At 35.6% G+C, this 20,037-nt stretch overlaps 1 protein-coding gene across 8 annotated transcripts in view; it reads left to right on the forward strand.

Annotated features, from left to right (window-relative positions):
• Positions 1–20,037, forward strand: part of LOC117604759 (opioid-binding protein/cell adhesion molecule homolog) — a 212,436-nt gene that overhangs the window by 175,223 nt on the left and 17,176 nt on the right. For 6 of the 8 annotated variants that reach the window (XR_013062166.1, XM_076688261.1, XM_076688262.1 and 3 more), the window contains one exon: positions 592–774. Coding sequence is in view for 6 of the 8 variants with exons in the window: in XM_076688261.1 (XP_076544376.1) it covers positions 592–774 (183 nt within the window). In the remaining 2 variants the exon portion in view is untranslated. The remainder of the gene's footprint in view (positions 1–591; positions 775–20,037) is intronic. The other 2 variants (XR_013062165.1, XM_076688265.1) reach the window with 1 other exon arrangement.

A 20,037-nucleotide genomic window follows, 5' to 3' on the forward strand; every position in this document is an offset into this window, starting at 1 on the left:
GTCAGGAACCCCGGAATCCGGGGAAGCCTGGATATCCCCTTTTTTCCTGGGAAGCCTGGATATCCCCTTTTTTCCTGGGGAAAGCTGGTTTCATTGCGAGTATACTTGACAATTTTTATTATTAAAAGGCAACATGGTTTATTTTAAAAATAATGAGACCTATAATAAATAGGATTATCCTTGCGTCAGAATCATAACATTGAACAATTGTTCTTCGTGAAAAATTTATGTACAAAATTCTTTTTGGAAAAGTTGATAAAACGCTGAAACTATGGCAAATAGTAGAATTACCTAGCATTATTCTGGCGCCTCAAATCCGGGACATTTGTTAGAATAATTTATGTTAAACTTTGATAAAATAGCAAAAATCTGAGCTATCTAAATTCAAAATATTATTATTGTCATATAAGAAGATAAGATAATTTTGTACTTTGCCTCTACTTATTATTGGTCTCTTAATCTACTTTTCCCTAAGTACTCTGGAACTTAGTCTCTAGGTTTTCTTGACTAAGATCTTTCAGAGTTAAGGAAGTATAAAACGTTAGTGGATAACTCGTTTAATTTTCATTTTTGCACTGATTCATTTTTCAGGTACAAGGGTGATCACGTGATAAATTACAGTCAAAGGGGAGGCATCAGCGTGGTGACTGAAAAGCAAACGCGAACGTCGCATCTCTTGATATCTAGAGCGTTACCTGCTGATTCTGGAAATTACACATGTGCCCCGTCTACGGCCGAGTCAGCCAGTATCCTAGTCCACGTACTCAATGGTGGGTGAGTCAGAATAACACACAAATTTTCCAGAAAAATTCATTTTATTTAAACACAAATCTAAATATCCAGAAGAATCTTAACAATTTAATTAATTAACGAATCATTAACTCAGAATAACACATAAATTTTCCAGAAAAATTTATTTCATTTGAATACAAATCTAAATATCCAGAAGAATCTTAACAATTTAATTAATGAATGAATCATTAACCCAAAGTTCTATTTCTCATTTAAGTATCAACTCATTCAAGTGGTGATACGAAAATTTAATTTTTCCACGTGTCATTTAAATTTTTCTAATTGTACCACCAGTTAAATAGCATTCCTCGTATATACCTCGTTAACCGTGTGTCCGTATTATCACCAGAGGATTTTCAGTGAAAATTTTCGAAATTACTGTGACATAAAAATACGGAGATGAAAGTTACGAAACGAAGTCCTGAAAAGCGTGAAGGTAGGGCTTTATGGACGTCATAAGTCCATGGTACGAGGAACTGGGTAGGTTGGAGCACAGATAAACTAAACGGGGAAAGTCATAAAAAAGGGGAAAGCAGAATACAGGCGTTACTGTCATCGCTTTCTAGCACCCAGCAGGCTGCATCGAGAGCAATAAACCTGATGCTATTGCCTTATATAGGATAAAATAGAGATCTTCCTTCTTAGGGTTACCTTTCTTGATCTTTCAAAATATTACCGTAAATAGAAAAATGTCACGGTCTGCTAGAAACAGGTACGTTTAAGCGTCTCCTGAAGGGATGAAAACCGTGTAATAAACATCATTTTTATCTACACTTTCTTCTTTAAAATCTGGGATATTAGGTAATCTCAAAAGTTTATGCTCTTTTTATATTTTTTCATGATACATACCATGGCCGGAAAATATTCGATTATATCTCCGTTTTACATGGAGTTGATTTAAAAATAAAAATGTAATTGTAGGACTTGTTTTTAACAGTGTATAATATCTTCTCACTGCGAATGACAGTATTTTACGCAGGACAAGTTATCCAGAAGTTTGTAAGAATTAAGTTATATCCTACTTTAGATATCGCAGCTTCTTCGGAAAGTTTTCAATGGCTATTGAAATATTACTAAACCGTTCAGAAACGAAGTTACTCATTGAAAGTGGAACGAAAGAATATGACTGATGTCGGTACAAAATTATTGTCCGAGATATAAAAGTATGTTTATAGACACCCAGTCGTGCACGAAACACGTGAACATTTAATGGGCTTGTGAAACTTTAAACGTTCGTTGTATTTTGTATCAGTTTTTAATAGAACGTCAGAAGTAAAAGAGATGTAATAAACCGAGTCGGTTGGTTGCTTTCCAGAGATTCTAACGAGCAAGTTTAGCGATAGGGATGAGAGTCTTGAGAGTAGAAAAGAAGCTCCGAAAAAACAAGAGCTCGTATCTTGAAGAGAGACTCTGTAACAAAGTATCATACAGAAAATGGTATACACTCTGTTTTTTTAGCAATGAAAGTATCTTCTTTAACGATTATTACAATAGTCATTTTTATTATTATAATAGGAGGAGAATAATAATTATTATTGGAGGTGAGGGACCAGAAATTTCGGATATCCAATATTCGAGTCGAGTTGGGAATTATTTCGGTCGATTCAGGGGCCAGGGTGGGCCTAGCTACTCTTTTTATTCTAACATTTCCTGAATTCCATAAATTCAAACTTTAAAATTTCCCAAATTTCGAAATCTTCAAATCTCAAAATTTTAAAATTCCAAAATTAGAGAATATCAAGATTTCTGAATTTCCAAATCTTAAAATTCCAGAATATCAAGATTTCTAAATTTCTAAATCTCAAAATTCGAGTACTCGATATTTGGACCGAATCAGACCTAATCCAACCCTAACAATTCCTACTCGACCTTATTTGACCCTACCCCTTCTCCACAACTCGACACGATACTTTCAGAATCTCGCACACCTCTATTTATTTTTTTGAGCCTTTCTATATTATAAGGGCATTTTTAGAAAATCCTCTATTCCAAAAGAAAATTAAAAGAATTCGAAATGTTATTTTTTTAAACAATAATTCAGATATCCTATTTTCCTTCGCCAAATTCATTTGTGTAACAAAGATTCATATAGAACGGAAGGTATTCTTCGTGTTATACGAAGGTTTAGTGTATGCACACCTTTATCCATCGTATACACTGTCCCAGGGTAGTACACGTGGGGAATTGAGGACGATACAAATCTCTCAGATACGTCTGTCTCGTTATTCGACCTCTCAGAAGCGTGAATATATATCGGTCGAGATATTGTTCGCTGGAAATCCCTTCTAGCTGCTACCAGAAGGGCCGACAGACTAACATATGCACATTGCCTCTTGTGTTGGTGCGCAAATCCAAAGAGTGAACAGCGAGGCACGCAAACGTATGGGGATACGTGCATCAACGTGCCCGGCCATGAAGATTGCGTGAAACGGTGCAGGAGAGTGTAATATCTTTCTACGCTTTTCAGTCTTGCTTTCGATCTGCTGCTATACCGCTTTTAAGCTTATGCTTGTTTGTATTGGCATAGTAGCCCAAGAAACTTGCCATACTTCAATATTTCATTTTTGACTAAAGACACCAATCATCAAGTATCAACACTTTTTATAAAAAAAAAAAGAAAGAATATTCTTCTTCCGTGACTAATTATATAACTGTGCTATTTGTTAAATTTCAAAGATAATGATAATTTTACATGTCATGTATCAATTAACAAGATCCCTTTTGCTCCTGAAATACCATATAATTATTTTCACGATTAATCATCAGGCAATCAGTCATTTAGACAGTTATCCCGTAAATTCCTTCTTTCGTGTCTACGTTCACTTCGAGTTAGGGTTAATAGAATTCGAGGAAAGGCGAGTTCCTTAAAGTGTAAGAGAACAATAGGTTCGTTGAAGTTAAAGATCGGCCCCGAAAAGTCTCACACGGCAATTTAATTTCATATTTCTCCTTATCGATCGTAGAAGTGCTACCGTGTAACACTTTGCGAGCCCGTTTATGTACCGTGATACACAGTAATGAAAATAATACTCGGGATCTGTTGACAAATCGTGAATCACTGGCCTCGCGAAGAAATCGCGATTACTTGCACGCAAACTAGGCACGACTAATGGCTGACTCACGCTACTTGAATCGCTAAACAGCCGCTTCTATAATTTCGTTAGAGAAAACGGAAGCATCTAGCTAACTATCAATACTAAGATTAAGAAACATCAGAAATAACTGTAGCGCCTCTGGCGGTGTAGAAGTGAAACCATAGTGTTTTAGGGAAAAAGTGGTAAAAACCCTATGTTTTACAAAATTTTAAAAGACAAATTACAAAATCGGGCTTCTTCCATCGTCACATAATTATACAAAGAACATTTTTTCTAAAAACTCATGAGAAAATATCGCTTCTTCGCCTTAAAATTTCGAGGTGAACCGTTTTTTACTAACATGGCTGTCGATTATCGCACTATCCTTGTCTTTGCACGCAAGAAAGACAAGGATCGTTCTAAGCTTCTCAGTCCCGCCACAAGAGGCCCCTGAGATCTTTCTAGGTTCATTTAACCCTCAATTATCTTCTAATAATAACCAACTCTGATTTCTATTATAATAACAAACGCTTCGAGGCGAATGAAAAGTAACATTGGAAGTAAAAAATAATAAAGTTTGTCAGAGATTACGCAAGAATATATACCCGAATATCTTCATTCCAAAGACGTTTCTGAAGACGTCGTTACCGCGTGATACCGTAATATCCTCGAGCTAAATTGTGCAAGTTCCAGAGAACTAACTGTATGTACGTGCACGTAGGGTATGCGGTTGTAGACGGTCAGGAATAGCTGTGTACATAATGGTAGACGCGTAAGGACGTAATGTCTCTCTTTGCATTTCAACTTCGACTCAGCCATGGAAGGCTTTCTATCGGAATAATGCCCGGGATAATGTCGGTGTCGAAGGAGAAGGAACGGATTAAAACGCGCGATAGCTCGCAGATCGCTCGATCCGGCTTCGACTCGCTAACTGGAATTCCAGTTACGGAGTTTCCTACCGTTTCATAATGCATCGGTATGTGTAACTCCTTTACACGGTATGTGTACAATTTCATCAGTTCCCTGTCAAAACCTATTAGCCCTGCACTTCAGATCGAAATTAGGTGTTCTGCGAACGGTTTATCGATCGAGTTCAATATTCGCGAAAATGTTCGTCCTGACAGTATATTGTAATTGGAATTCCGGTATTGCGATTTCGTGAATTAACGGCAAACGAAATGGCACGTCAACACCTTTGCCAGGAATTTAGGAATTTCCGTTTAGAACCAAGGTGCGTAATTTGTGTCTCGCTAAGAATTTTTCGATAAGCAATAAAGAAGACATTTTTCAAATTCTTCGACAGATGCGTTATGATCATATTTTTCAAGATTCCATAAAAATTCAACGGAATTAATTAAATTGTCTTTATTGTCGAGCCACTTCGAATATAGAACTCAAGTCTCGGTAGAATAAAATGGACTCGTCCTCTTAAACTTCCGATTCAACGGCTACACCCGAGACTTCTACGTTCTCTGACTTTCGACTTTTATGCAACCTACTTTCTTATGGGACAGTAACATGGTTCACGCATCAGTGGTTGGAATGGTTTCTATGGAAATTTTCCAAAGGGACGCGATCCTTCGTGGCTCCCTATCTCGTGGTTCAAAGATTTTTAACGCCAGTGTATCGAAAATATTTCAAACATTTTCCTGGTATCACAAGGAAAATATTTTCCAAAACTTTTCCAGTTGAAACGGAACTTTGAATAATACCGCAATTAACCAAACTGTAGAAACTTCGAGCCTTAGGCAGCGTTTCTAGATTGTAAGAGAGTCTCGTTCATCTTGCTGCACATAACTGACAGAGTTGCGATGCAGGACAGCTGGGCCCAGGGGATGCAGAAACGTTAGGTTCACTGACTGCATGCGTCACATGTTGGCTTATCGTACGTCACTTCCTGTTGAGGGTGAAGGAGTTAGGAGGATGATGTTGGCAGCTCGCACGGTCAGCGGAAGTGTTTAGGTATTGTGCACGAATAACGGTTCCTCGTTAATTTCTATCTCCTTGTTCAACAATGCATAGCTTTTCCGCTCGAATTACTCTTGAAAATAAAAATAGGAACATTTAAAAAATAATGGAAATCTGCAAATATGCGAAATATAAAATGAAAGAAAAATTACAAAACTAATTATTTGCAAAATTTTACGAATTTGTTAAATTCAACAGTAGAGCTCCCATTACTGCGTATGCGTTCATTGAACTGTAATATTACAATTTTCCATGCAAAACCAATTTCAGTGATAATATAAAAGGACCTCTATGTGTTATATATTTTAAAATAAAATTTGCTTATTGCTGACATACATATTATTCGGACAGCTTTTCATGAAAATTTCATCGGTCCCACGATCAACGGAACATACGGCTCAACGCGTTCTGTGTTTTCATTTTTTCGCCTTTATGGCTAGGAATTATCACATGGCTTTCCAAGCTCCGCGTGACAAGTCAGAAGTATTCGTGTTACCATTTGAACAATTCTCATGCGGAAAAATTATTTACTGTTACGCGGGCTGCTAAAGAGTATTGTTACTGCGATTTATTCAGCCTGGAAAACATTGAATTTCGTTACAAGCGGAGCGTAGTCAGCGTATAAAGCGAAGCGACTATGTATTCTAGTGTCGCTGACATTGCCATGGAATATTTTGTGCTTGAAATTATTTCTTTGTCTGAAAAAATAATTTTAAAAAGACTAGTTATTTTCTATTATTAGAAATGCTTATTTGCGTTGCTTCATTAATCTGTGTACAAGAACATGGTTTTTTCTTTGATTAAGTTAATAGAGAACTCATTACTGACCACGTGCTGTCACTATACATTTGTAGTTAATACTTCCTATCTAGGGGGAAAAAATGGCGAGGTTTTCCATCGAAGGTGATAAAAGCAAGCAATTTCGGAACGAGGTCACTGCAAGGGATCAGACCTGATGATCGTGCAACGTAATTTAGCGTAAACTGTATTTTATTCAAGCCGATAAAACAGAATATACTCTTCGACGGAATAATACAAGCGATCAACTGGTATTACAATAATAATTCCACGTGAATAATTGACACCATAACAGTGATTACCCGATGACGTTAAAATATAACGAATCGTAGGATGAGTAATTGACAGTTCAATTTAATATTCATGGAACAATTTTGTAACTTAGGTATTGCAAAAATTACATAGGACACCGGTATCGATATACTGTTCCAACGTTATAAAATATTTTTCTTTTTTAATTGGTTTTAGTTATTTACTTTTATTGTAGTCAGTTTTGGAGAGATGGTTACTTTATGTATTCATTCATTTTTATGATATTGTGTATATTATTTATAGGGATGTATCGTTAAAGATAGTTCATCTTAAAGAGGATGTACTAGTATGGCAGCTATTGGAACATATTGATTTGCTATAGTATTATTTTTTTTTTTTTAATAATAAACAATTTAAATACGAAGATATTTTCTTATTAAAAAACATAGGGAAACTTATAATTAAAGGTAATTTCACTAATTAATTTCCCTTCATAATTCTAACTTTAATAATAAAATTATAAGTGGAAAATATCTCATTTTTGAACATTATAGATAATTTTACAACAATTTCACTGGATGTAAAACAATATTTATTAATGATACTTAGTGACAAATTATTACATAAAATATCTAAAGTGCATTTGCAACTATATTTTATTTACAATATGTTATATAATTATTAATCAGTGTAGTTCATTAATTAATGATCATGCTACCTGTCAGTCAGATTTTTCAGATTCGAATTTTTTCAGTCAGAAATTAAACACAATGTCAAATTTATTCATTATCGTATAAACATATACACCGACATGGAAATAATAACGTGCAATTTATCAAGTGAATCGTAGCTAACCAGTAAATGTCGATACATCTGCGCGAGCTCGGTTAACTTTACAACGATTTGAAACGGTGCCAAATTTTTCCAGCAAACCGGCACCCGTACCTCTATAAATTACTCGTGTCTCCTGTTCCGTGTGGATATCAATTATCAGTTATGGGTTCTAGAACACGTTGAAAATATTAACTGAACAAATAATATCTTTAACGATCCTTCGAAAGATTGAAGAATATCTAAGAATTTTTTAAATAATATGAGTCTATAACATTTGGGTTCTGTATATAGGATATTTCAGAAAAATTAACAAATGATATTTTTTATAATTAGCAGTAAAATTAATAGAAAATTGTAGAACTTTTCTAATTTTATAAATTGTAGAAAATTATTTTCAGTCATTGGTTCTCTTAAAATGTTAGCTTCTCTGAACGTTGATTAAATGCAAAAGTATTTACATATGTAAATAGTTCTATCAGAAATCTATAAATGCAACGGTGCATTCACAACCATTCTGTATTTTGTAGATATTATCTATTAAAGAGATATAGATGCTCATATCACAGGCCATTGGATATTAATCGCAGTTTGTAGTTCATTAAGTTTAGCTGATTTAGCTGATCAGGAATTATACAAATAATTCAGTAATATTTGATCGATTTCATTCAGAGATTATTGAAATTTTCAAAATTTTTCAATTCAAAATACACTATAACTCACGATAAATAATCAATTATACAAAAAGTAATATAACAAAATTGTATAAACTTTTCATAATTTAGAATCTAAATTAATATAAAAAGAATTCTTCATTCAATGAGAATATGCTATATATTTTGTAATAAATTAATGAATGAAAATGACGTTGAGGTGTTGACGAGAATAGAGTTCAAGGTAGACCGGTTTAGCATTTGATCGACTGTACATAATCTTTCATCCAATCGATGTAACTTATTCTTGTTGTGTTTGATATCGATTCCAGCTTATTGCCAGCGAACAACTCCATATCGCGAGGAACAACCGTTGGAAGAATCTTTCTATCGATCCCCCGAAGCTTCTCTTCCATTTATCTTCAGTCAAGCTAAACTTCTGCAAGCTTTCCACTCTAGTTTCTCGTGTATCGATCTCCATCTTTCCTACCCATAAAAGAGTGGATACGCGTAACGAGCACAATTTCCACGGTGATTTGTGCTTAATTGCCGAGCGTTTTATAGGGTCGCTATTTAACCTCCTTTATCTTTAATCCGTTTTGCATGAAACTTCCAGCTTCCGATTAACTGCTCGCCTACCGTTTATTGACGGTTAATAAGCCTACGACAGGCCACGCTTAAACTGCTGTTCATAATCGTGTTAATTAAGAACGGTGCGTGTACCAGATGCGCCGAGAGTGTCGTATAATGTACCCCTCGTGCTCAAACTAAATACAATTGCTACACGGCTTTCGGACAAATTTCTGGGTAATTAGGTCTTGAAATACTTGCATGGATAATTAGTAATTTATTTTGTTCAATTTAAGCCATTAGGAATTAATTAACAATTTTTATAATATTTTGAATAAAATTGCAATAATTGTATTTTAGAAAAAGAAATTTCAATCTCTCGATTGGATGAATATTTAGTAATTCATTTTGTTCAATTTAAGCCATTAGGAACTAATTAACAATTTTTATAATATTTTGAATAAAATTGCAATAATTGTATTTTAGGAAAAGTTGATTGGATGGATAATTAATAATCTATTTTGTTCAATTTAAGCCATTAGGAACTAATTAACAATTTTTATAATATTCTGAGTAAAATTGCAATTATTGAATTTTAGGAAAACAGATTCCAATCATCTTCAAAATTGAAATGTGCAATTGATAAGTTGAAGGGAAATTGTCCCACCTACTGGCAGAGTTAGGAACTGCACTTAATCTTAAAATTTTTAATTCTACTTTCTTCTTTATGAGATCTCCTACTTCCACCGACATATTCAATTATTTCATAGATTTCTATTATGACACTTGTCACTTTAATTCAAACGAAATATTAAACATTTACATAAAAGTAATCATTCAGAGTATAACTTACAGCTGTGACAACAGCAATATCTGGCCGAGTTTAAATTCGCCAAGACTGACAATTTCTAATATAACTTGATTAATGTTTCGAAATGACCCGATAAAAAATTTAATTTACCCGTCCAATATACCTACGTATCTTTGGAATTCACTTGGTTAAACATTGATCACTGGTAAAACATAGGGACGTTTAAGGGGAGCATAAATCCGATGGTAGAAGAGGCATTAGTTTTGGCGCGAATTTCTATTAAATCGGCGTGATCCTCGACACGTTTCTGTCGCACTATCTCTCGGGGCCCCTGGCAATTACTCGACTCTCCATTTTGGGACACGAAAGGAGCGCGGACAGCGAATTACGACTAAGGTGGGTCTATGCTCGATTTGCGTGAGAGATAATCGTCCTGAGAACAGGTTAGATGATAGGTAAACGTGGGTAGCCGGAACGAACGAGCGAAAAGATTGCGAACATATTTACGATGGAGTGTTGAACGAAGAGTATAATTTAATAAATGGCGAAGGGCTCGAAATTGTTCGATCGATACGATAGAAAATTCTTTTCCCTTTGTTTAAATAAAATATTTATCCAGAAGCAAATTAATATTTCTAGAGCCTGGAGCTATTGGATCTACCTGGACCCCCTTGGTTCAAAAATTGAAATTTATTCCAAATGAAATAATATTTTAGAGAAGCCCGGGGCTATAGCTCCCATTAGCCCACCCCTTGATCCAGCGATGTATTTAGCTGATGTAGCACCCTCGTACAATCATTTGTTTCGATCTCCGCAAAATTCGCTTGATCGTAGGAACTTCGATTCCCCGGAGAACTGCAAAATGTATCTGTCAAGTCTTTTTGCAGAAAAAGATAAATAGTTCTGGGAGAATCAGGGTGTAATACTAATTGCAATAGTTGTGATTCAAAATGAACACTGTTGTTCAATAAAGTTTCTTCTGTATTTAAAAAATATCGTTATTGTTAAAAAGATTGATCTTTCAATTTCACCTGATCGTCTCGTAGAGCGATTAACTTGAACTTTATTGTATCTTGCTTTTCGTACGTGAAAAAGTTATTTCTATGCAAATTATTGGATCAGTGGAAGAGTGACTTCGATCTTCATCGTTCTCGATTTAATTATTTCTACGACTTTCGTGGTTTTTGTTTAAATATAATAAAAAGGCAATTTCAAGTGCAATCTATCATTTTTAAGCAGTTTGAAAGCAGTTTGAGATTATTTGAAAGAAGATTCACCATTGCTTTTTATTCAGAGCCAAGTGCATTGTTCTTATCGAATACGATGATTATACGATACCGCTAACAAGGTGGCAAGGGCCTATTTACATGTAACGATTAAAGTTATTTTAACGAGAAGTCGTAGGCGATCACGATCACGTAATTGGAAAACTTTAACTATTTTAACTTGCTTATCGAGCCATTTTCTAGATATCCTCAAAGGGCCGGTTGTAGTTTCTTCCAGGAAGGTGTTGCAGTCTTTGGCACCACAGTTTAGCAAATTGCATCGAGAACACGATGCAATTGCAACTCGCTAAGTGTGATCAGAAAGACGTTGATTGCATCAGAGTAGCGTTTCCTCAGAAACGTTTTCGTTTTATAAGAAAACCTTGAATGACATTCGTTATCGGGATTCAAATTACCATTGCATTCAAATAGACAGTCAATCAATCTGTCTAATCAATTGTAATATCGAGTAACTTAAACTTTAATTCGTTAACTTAATTTCAATTCGTTATGGCACTTGACCGATATTATTCTTTTAATAGAAAATCGAAGTCATCGAAAATTATGATTACAAAAAATTACTAATTTAATTATAGAATAGGATTAGTAAGAAATCTTAACTCTCGGACGGCGGACCATGGAGAGAGCCACAATTGTAATTTAATAAATGCGCTGCCACTTTTAGAAAAGAATTAAGTATAAAAGGAAATGGTTGATCAAAACTGTGTAAATTTAAGTTATCTAGTATGCTAGATTAACGGGTCGACTTGATTCCCAAGGGTGGAAAAAGCCAGTTGTTATCTACATTTAAATCTTTCACGGTGAAACGAGGTACGAGGCAAGAGACAGTTCTAATGTGGTGAAAGCAATAAATGGCAAACTTCCGTGGCTGCGGCTAGATGCATAATTAAAGCCGCGGAATGACGTCGACATGCCGCGATAATACGGAATCAGCCTTCGTATTTCGCAGCCGAGAAATGGCTCCTGTCAACGCAGTCCCCTAAGGAGAAAAGAAAACGGCCTCTTCCTTCTGGCTTGTATCAGATACAAGCCACCTTAGCCATCGATTCTATTAACTAAAATTCACGTTAACAATCTATTGATACTCCACTGAACTTTTATTGAAATATCGACATTAACATTATTCCTTTCGATACTTCCATTCAAAAAATATTATTAAAACATAATATCAAATGATAATTAGTTAAATTAGGAATATTTCATTTTAACGTGTCGATGGCGAGTGTACCGCTTAAATAAAAGTCCGGAAGTGCTATTAAAATAATTAGGCGATTCCCTTGACGGCGTATAGCCGAAAATATGGAACGTTCCGTTGAATTCTACGAAACGATACCGCGTCGGAGCACATAACGTCGATAATCCTTTAATGCCGTGGAAGCCTAGCTAGCACGAACTGTTGGACACGCAGCCATTGAAATTAAAAGGGATCGAGGAAAAATGAAATTGGACGTTCCGGATGTGACGAACACGTGGGCACAGTTTAGCGATTACCTTTAGAAATAGTTGTTTAACGTTACGTTTTGTGGTAATGCTAGGTATATATATGCGGGTACCCGGGCGGGCGGCCGGGTAGACGGACTATTTCGGGTCAGGTCGGATAAAGTCGGGCAGATTCGAACGAGTTCCCGCCTCTTATGTATGTACTTGTTAATGCTTGCAATAAGCATGTTCAAAATCTATTTTGTATAAAATGAACATACAGGTGACATGGAATGAAGTTCATTTCAAATAAATTCGTTGAATTATCTTATTCCAAAATTCCACATTAAATTTTCCACACGTGCAAACAGATAAACAGGTGATGCTTTTATAGGTGATGCTAATAACGTCACTGCTACGCCGATACACACATATATATGTATACGTTTCGAATTTGCGGTGTTCTCTCTCCACTGACGTTACGCTTGGTTTGACATCATTATTCCCGGAGCATTAGATTAATGCGTCGGCTTTGGCACCGTCGTAATTTTATGGAATTAAAAATTAACCCCACCGATAACCGTAGACCTGTCTCTATATTACCTGTCGTTATTCCTCCGCCAAAGTTATGGTCTTTGAATTTGTTCACCTATTACTCGTAGATTCTATCCAATCGGTACGCAAAATCAGAGAAAACAGAAAGCTCTCTCTATATAAAGGATTACAAAATGGAGTGGACAGGAATTGGAAAGTCGAAAGCGTAAAGCGAAGAATGCAACGCGATACCACGTCGAGTTGGCAATCCAGCCAGGGGATCCAATAACTAAACCAATTCTCTACGCTGCCGATGAGAAAGTTTTAATCCGTTCGTCCGTGATGCTCGTACAGTGGTCTTCTCGCGTGGAAATTATTCTTTCGAATATCGCCATGCGATACATTCTGTATTTTCTATCGAGGAATCTTTCTTCCATTCGCTCCCGTGGCCAGCATTTTATCAGCGCGCTTTTTATAATCGTGTGTCACCTATTTTTAAAAAATTTTTTTTTTATTAAATACCGCTTGTCCGACGTGGAAATATGGTATTCGCTGCGGCCGACACGGGTTAGCTCGCGTGTAATTAATTCGCGGAACGATGAAAATTAGATACGAGATAACTGAACTTTGTTTCCTTTAACGAGCACGGGGATGAAGAGTGGCCGCGAGAAAAGCGATAATGGGCTCGCTTTAAATATACTCGCTTCGGGGATCTGAATCAATTTCGATGGTCACGGAGAAACATTTGAACGGTGCGCGATAGAGGAGAGATGCATACGTGAAATATCGTTATGCCTGTTACTAATGTTTCGCGCAATAAAATCGTCCACGACCGAATGAAACCGGTTGAATTTATTTTTCAAGACAGGAATAACATCGGAGGTATTATTTAGAACGGATTGCGAAACGAATCGTTCGGATTTCATTAAAATAAAAATTGAAAAAAAATATTCACACTGGTAGATTTATCGTGACAATTGTGCTTCAGGATTGAAATATTGGTATGAAACATTTTTTAAAGCAGAGTGCGATTAACATTTGTTTGTCTACTCAACAGAATTTGAAATTTTACGATTTAAATAAATAAATATTCTTTCTGGAAATGACAAGAATATTGTGTTCAGAGGTTTGTTTCTATTTTAATTAGGTTTTGTAAAATGAGAATACCTCGGCGTTGTTAACCAAGTCGGCGAAACGATCGAACGGGTTAAAAGGAACCGATATTACGCGAAACAACGTACAGGCAAGCACGATATTTCACGTGCTACGATCGCCTAGGGTTTGCGCTAATTGCGTTTGAACTTTCAAGAATTCCTCGCTCTAACTGGTGCACGATAATCAAGGAAGTATCACCGTTTCGCACGATACGGAAAACTCGGGCTCGAAACAAATGTACAGCTTTATTGGCATACCTAATCGAACGAACGATCGTTACAGCGGAATTACACGCGAACGTATCCTGTTTTACTAATCAGATGTATTTGTACATTTTTAAGAAAAATAATAATCCGATGGTACCTACTTCGATTTTGTAGTTAGAAATAAACTCGGAAAGTCTGTCACGATTTGATGACATAAAAGTATAATTAAATAACACTTGTGACGTATGAATTTAAAGCTCAGAGTTCGAGGGAAATAACTATATAAACACGTCGTCGATATTCTTGACGCAAAATGACTGGTTGTCAATTAAAGCACTCTGACCCCGTCGAGTGACATTAAAACGAACGCAAAGTAACACTTGTGGTATCAAGAAATGTCAATTTGCAGCTTAAAATCCATTGAAAATGGCTATAAAAAGATTCTTAGTATAGAATGTTTCGTTTTTCATTAGAACGAATGATTTAATCAACTTACATCAGTGGTCCATTAATGGGTATTCTATTTTCAATCCCAAAAATTCTAATGAACTTCCCGATTCTTCAATTATTTTTTTCGAACTCTAACCGTATGTAAATATTATTTTGCGATACTTTTATATCATCAAATCATTTTATACTTTACACATTCATAAAGTATTCATTCGATGCACCCCCCTATGGCTGGGGGGCTTAGAATACAGCCTCGGTATCCCCTGCCTGTCGTAAGAGGCGACTAAAAGGGGGACGTAATAGAGCGAGCATGGCAGTATGATGTAAAATTACTTGTAAGCGAATGAAATAATTGTAACGTCGATAATGAAAAACAGAAGCAAAAGTATGGCAATTTTTCGGTGGGCAGAGAGGAGTCATTCGCTCCTAAATAATGTCGCCCTCAAAAGAGGTAAACTTATCAATCAATCAATCATTCGATGCATTTGATTGTCATTTGATCGGTCATTTGATGCAACGCCCTGTCACGGTATTTGAATCCTATTTCTATTTGTAATTGAAACGCATGTTACTAGAATTCGTAAAGCATTTGCAACGATATTAAATTTCCATCTATGGTGCTTCGTTTCCTAGAAATTTACAACAAAACGATGTATTTTGTTTTTCCGGATGCACTGAAAAATATTTGACATTTTAAGGATCACGAAAGGTTCTTCTATTTAATTCCTTTGGAAGAAAACGTCGTAGATGGATAACAATAACTTCGCTAAGAATACCAGAGAAAAGGCTATCCGATCGGCAAGGTATGAATAAAACAGAAGCGTTAAAGGGAGAGAAAAGGATTTGGAAAAATTAGTTGACCCAGTTCAGGTGAAGCTTAGTAACTGTCACATCTGATAAAACTAAAAGCTTTTTATTTGGAGACTAAATGGGGAGTTGCTGGAAGGGAATGGCTTTCAAACGAACGTGTTAAATGGAAAGATATAAATCTTGTTTTATAACGAAAAATCGTTTTATAAGTGTCCAGAAATGTCACAACACTCGTGATATATGTGTAGTTTGAATCTTCAGTTTTAAATTCTGATACTGTGTTAAATTCGCGATAGATCTGAGATTTATTTTTAAATATTAAAAATATTAGATTCTTCAATTTTCTTCATACATATATACCAGATTTAGAGATTTCGCAACAGCAGTTGTCAAAATGTAAAAATTGTTACTTTATGTTTGTATTATTATGTAAATGTGAAAGGATGTAAATTATGATATCCTGCGTACAGTTTCACTTTCAGTAGAATCCTGAATAAGTGACACAACTGGTCACGGATAAGTCGGAAGAAGCTATTCGATTAAAAATACATAAGCTTTGCGTCTCCGCGACGTCTAGGACGGATTCTGGGTTCACGTTTCCGTACTCTGGGGAATACTCGTAAACTACGTGTCTCGCAGTAATTTTTTATCCTATTCCCGTAGCCGGTAAGAAAGTAGATGCGAATGGGGCAGGAAGACTGCAAATTTAATTCCTCAAGATGATTCTGACAGTGCTGTTTAGCGTGACTGGAGTCGCTATCAGTTAATTTCAAAGTTGGCTCAATTCGGTCCTGAACTTACAAAACTTACAGGGTGGGCTATGCAATTGTTTCGAGTTATAACTCAGTTATTAACGCATTCACGAAAAATTACCAAAGGAGAAAGATAAATGGTTCGAAGAGCAGTACATCCATAGGACTTTGGATTTTATAATGTGCAATTAACAATTATATTGCTTTTTTAAATAGAAATGTATATTTTTCTTTACACAGATCGATTTTTCTGTTAATTGTACGTAAAAATGTATTAGGGTTATGTGGCACAGGAATAAGTAGTTCTCCAGATATTTTCAAAAAACGTTGTTATTGGATGGGTTGCTGGAAAACTTTAAACTGTTCTTTCTCCTCTCCTAGCTTTCTCCCAGCTTTCTCCGTGGGCTCTTTCTTCTTGTCTGTTTCTACTCTTCATTTCTGCTTTTTTTTTTTTTTTTTTTTTAGCCAGCAACCCCCCAGCGGACCATCCCCTGCGGGTGATAAGATCCTTAGGTGGCAATGAATAGTAAAATATTTGTCTCCCAGGTTTCAGAACACATTATCTGGAATGAAAGAAGTTGAAGAAAATGTAACTTAGTAATAATAAGATATGCAAGCAATCATTTACCCCTTTAGCTATGATCGCATCCCTCGTTGGTATCGCAGTAAATCTCGATGTAACACAGGATCGCACCAAATTTTAATGCTCTTTTTAATCATTTATCGCTGCGCTGAAGAATATTGATCGTTTTTGCTGATAACCTAAGCACACAGAGGTGAATACTAAATTCTACCCTGATTGGTGCCTGAGGTTAGCTGAATTCGCTTGGGAAATTTATTTCGATGGATTAATGCGAACAGTAAACCGCTGATACCGCGGTCTGCTAAACAACCTCTCGGATTTTTGCGATCAATTTATTGCAATAAAATGAAAAAGGTTTTCCTCGTTTCTCCATCGTTCAGGGTGAAAAGCGTGAACTATATATCATTTACATTCAAAATTAGAATAGTATTTCCGTTTTCTTTTCTGTGGAAATTAACTTGTACAAAATATTTGATTTCTACAGAAAATGATTTACTTAATTAATTTCATTGTTGTTTGAAAAATAAGGGAACGTTCCATTTAATATATCAACGCATAGCAGCATACGCTTGAAACTGACTAATCCGAGGTGGAAAGCAAGCTCTCAGCTGTAAGGGATTACCAACAAGCTTTATTCTTCTTGCAAGAGAAACCAGGGATCGTTATTCTGGTGGGTTCAAGCACAAAGATGGGCATTGGTTATGCGCGTGCACGTGACGTAGCTATGCACAGGGTGTCCTATTTTCATTTTCTTACGAAATTATCCCTCAACTTTTATTCCAACTTCGAGCTGCATTACGTTATACCTTAACATACCCACATTAATATTCCATCACATCATTTCCAAATTTTCTGCTTAGCATTAAAAAGAATCATTTAACCTTTTCTCTACTTAACCTACCCCAACTTAATACAAATTTTTTATATTTATCTTCTTAAAAATTAATAAATTCTCAAAGATATTTACATTTTATGTAAATTTTATTATTTCATTTTACACTGAAAATACACGTGATGTAATTCTACCCTCATATACTTCGAATATTTATTAGCTATTAATTATAATGCATAAGATAACATCGCAACACAAATTTTAAATTTCCATATCTCATAGATACACCCCAATTAAATAAGAAATTTTTAGGACCATGATCTCTGAAGATAATAATGAAATAATCTGATAGGTGAGCCAGATGTTCAAGTCAGGTCCAAAATAATATCTTCTTTCATAAGACGTTTTCTTCTCGATTTCGAAGTATGATATATTTTTTCAAGACGATACACCCAGTAAATTCAATAGCCCGCTAGAAACGATACAGACACCTGGTACAGGAAGCAGCATACGTGGCCTACGTCTGGGTTACCCTTTTCCATTTCGTGGGATGAACTTGGTTACATAGCTCGACCGGGTTTCCCTCTTTCCTGAACCCTCATCCTTCCTGTTTCCGAGATGAATACTCGGCGTCGGCCTGGCTTTGCCTCATTCACGACGTACCTCGGGTACATTGTATTAGCAGCAGCGTATTCGGCGACCCGGATACCCGCCTACTAATGTCTCGTAAAAAAACCGCAATAATTCTCGCTGGCTGCCGGTGCACGCCCTCTTCTCCATCCTTTTTCCTACGAGTCACTGCAAATCAGAGCACTTTAATGGGATTATGCGACGTCGCTGTGCTAGGCTTCACTGTACGATCAGGATTTTCATGGGAATCTGAGCTCGGGTAAAAAGAACAAACAGCTTTTATATTAAATCAACTCCCCTAGGATACTGTTTTTATATCGTTTAATCTGGTTCTTAGATCTTGAAGAATTCGTTCGAATAATCTGTCTGATTATTTTTATTTGTATCCGCAATTTTATAGACTGTATTAGATTATTAATTTATTTTCTTATTTTCTTATTCTTCTTAATATTTACTGTTTAAGGTTCGAATTTAGAAAAATGATGAATTCAATAAGTAATTTTTGATTTTCCATTTTAAAAATTAATTGAATATACTTTAGAGCTGATAAGGGTGATTTGTAAATGTAAGGGCGTTCGAGGGAACAATTAGAGGGGGTGTGCGTATGATGGCCAAAACATCGTAGCCTTCATCAGTCGTAAACAAACATTGGCGACAGCTGATTTGCTAATTGCTTCCATACATCTGAAACTGGCTTTCGAAATCCAAGTACACAGTTATATAGAACCGCTAATGTGGCCTCCAATAGCCCTAGATAAATTGGCAATCCCGTGATTAATCAAATACGATTGGATCTTATGGGAAATTTGATTAGGACCGCAGATGGGCTTCTCTTTTCGATCGATTATTACAAATCTCGATTGTGTTAAGGTGCTACCCCGCATTTCACGATGAAACTTTAACACCTTTCATTTGCATTTCAAGCCAGCTTGAATCCGGCGAAAATGATTTCCGTTGCTTTTCGAACACGCAAAATCTAGTCAACACGTATTTCTTCAATTTGAATATCATTTGCATTACTTATTAGGCGGGATTTCAGGAAGGTTCAGCCGGAAAATTGAAATAATTTCTTACTAAAATTGAATAGATAGATTTTATTTTCTCATCATATACGTTACAATCATATAATTATTCTAATTATTCTAATTTATAATACAGTTTTATTAAAAATTAATCATAACAGGGTATATCTGAATTAATTTATATTACATTATTAAATTATTCGAAATGAAGCCTTAAACAAGTCGTTTTCTTAGACAACTTATTACAAATTTTTATTAATTCATTCTTTTTCTTTTTGCTTGAAGTGTACCAGTGTCATTTAAAATCTGGAACGCAAATGTGCAAATACATTACGAATATTTCTCAGCGACAGATTGATCTGAAAGTTGGAAAAATAGAAAATTACGCGTCGACTTTTCCATCACGAATTCGTAAGTCGTATTACCACCTCCTTGACACAGTTCTATATACTTAGAAAGTGTACTGAGTGTATAAACCTTCCATAGATTTTAAATAGGGCATTCAATCTATATTTCGTTCCACTTAGTTCTTGGTCGAAACTGTTTTAATTGCCATACTTTTTTTCTGTATTAAATTTTAAGTATTACTCCAGTTTAATACATTACAAT

The sequence above is a fragment of the Osmia lignaria genome, chromosome 5 (assembly GCF_051020975.1).
Source record: "Osmia lignaria lignaria isolate PbOS001 chromosome 5, iyOsmLign1, whole genome shotgun sequence".
NCBI lineage: Eukaryota > Metazoa > Arthropoda > Insecta > Hymenoptera > Megachilidae > Osmia > Osmia lignaria.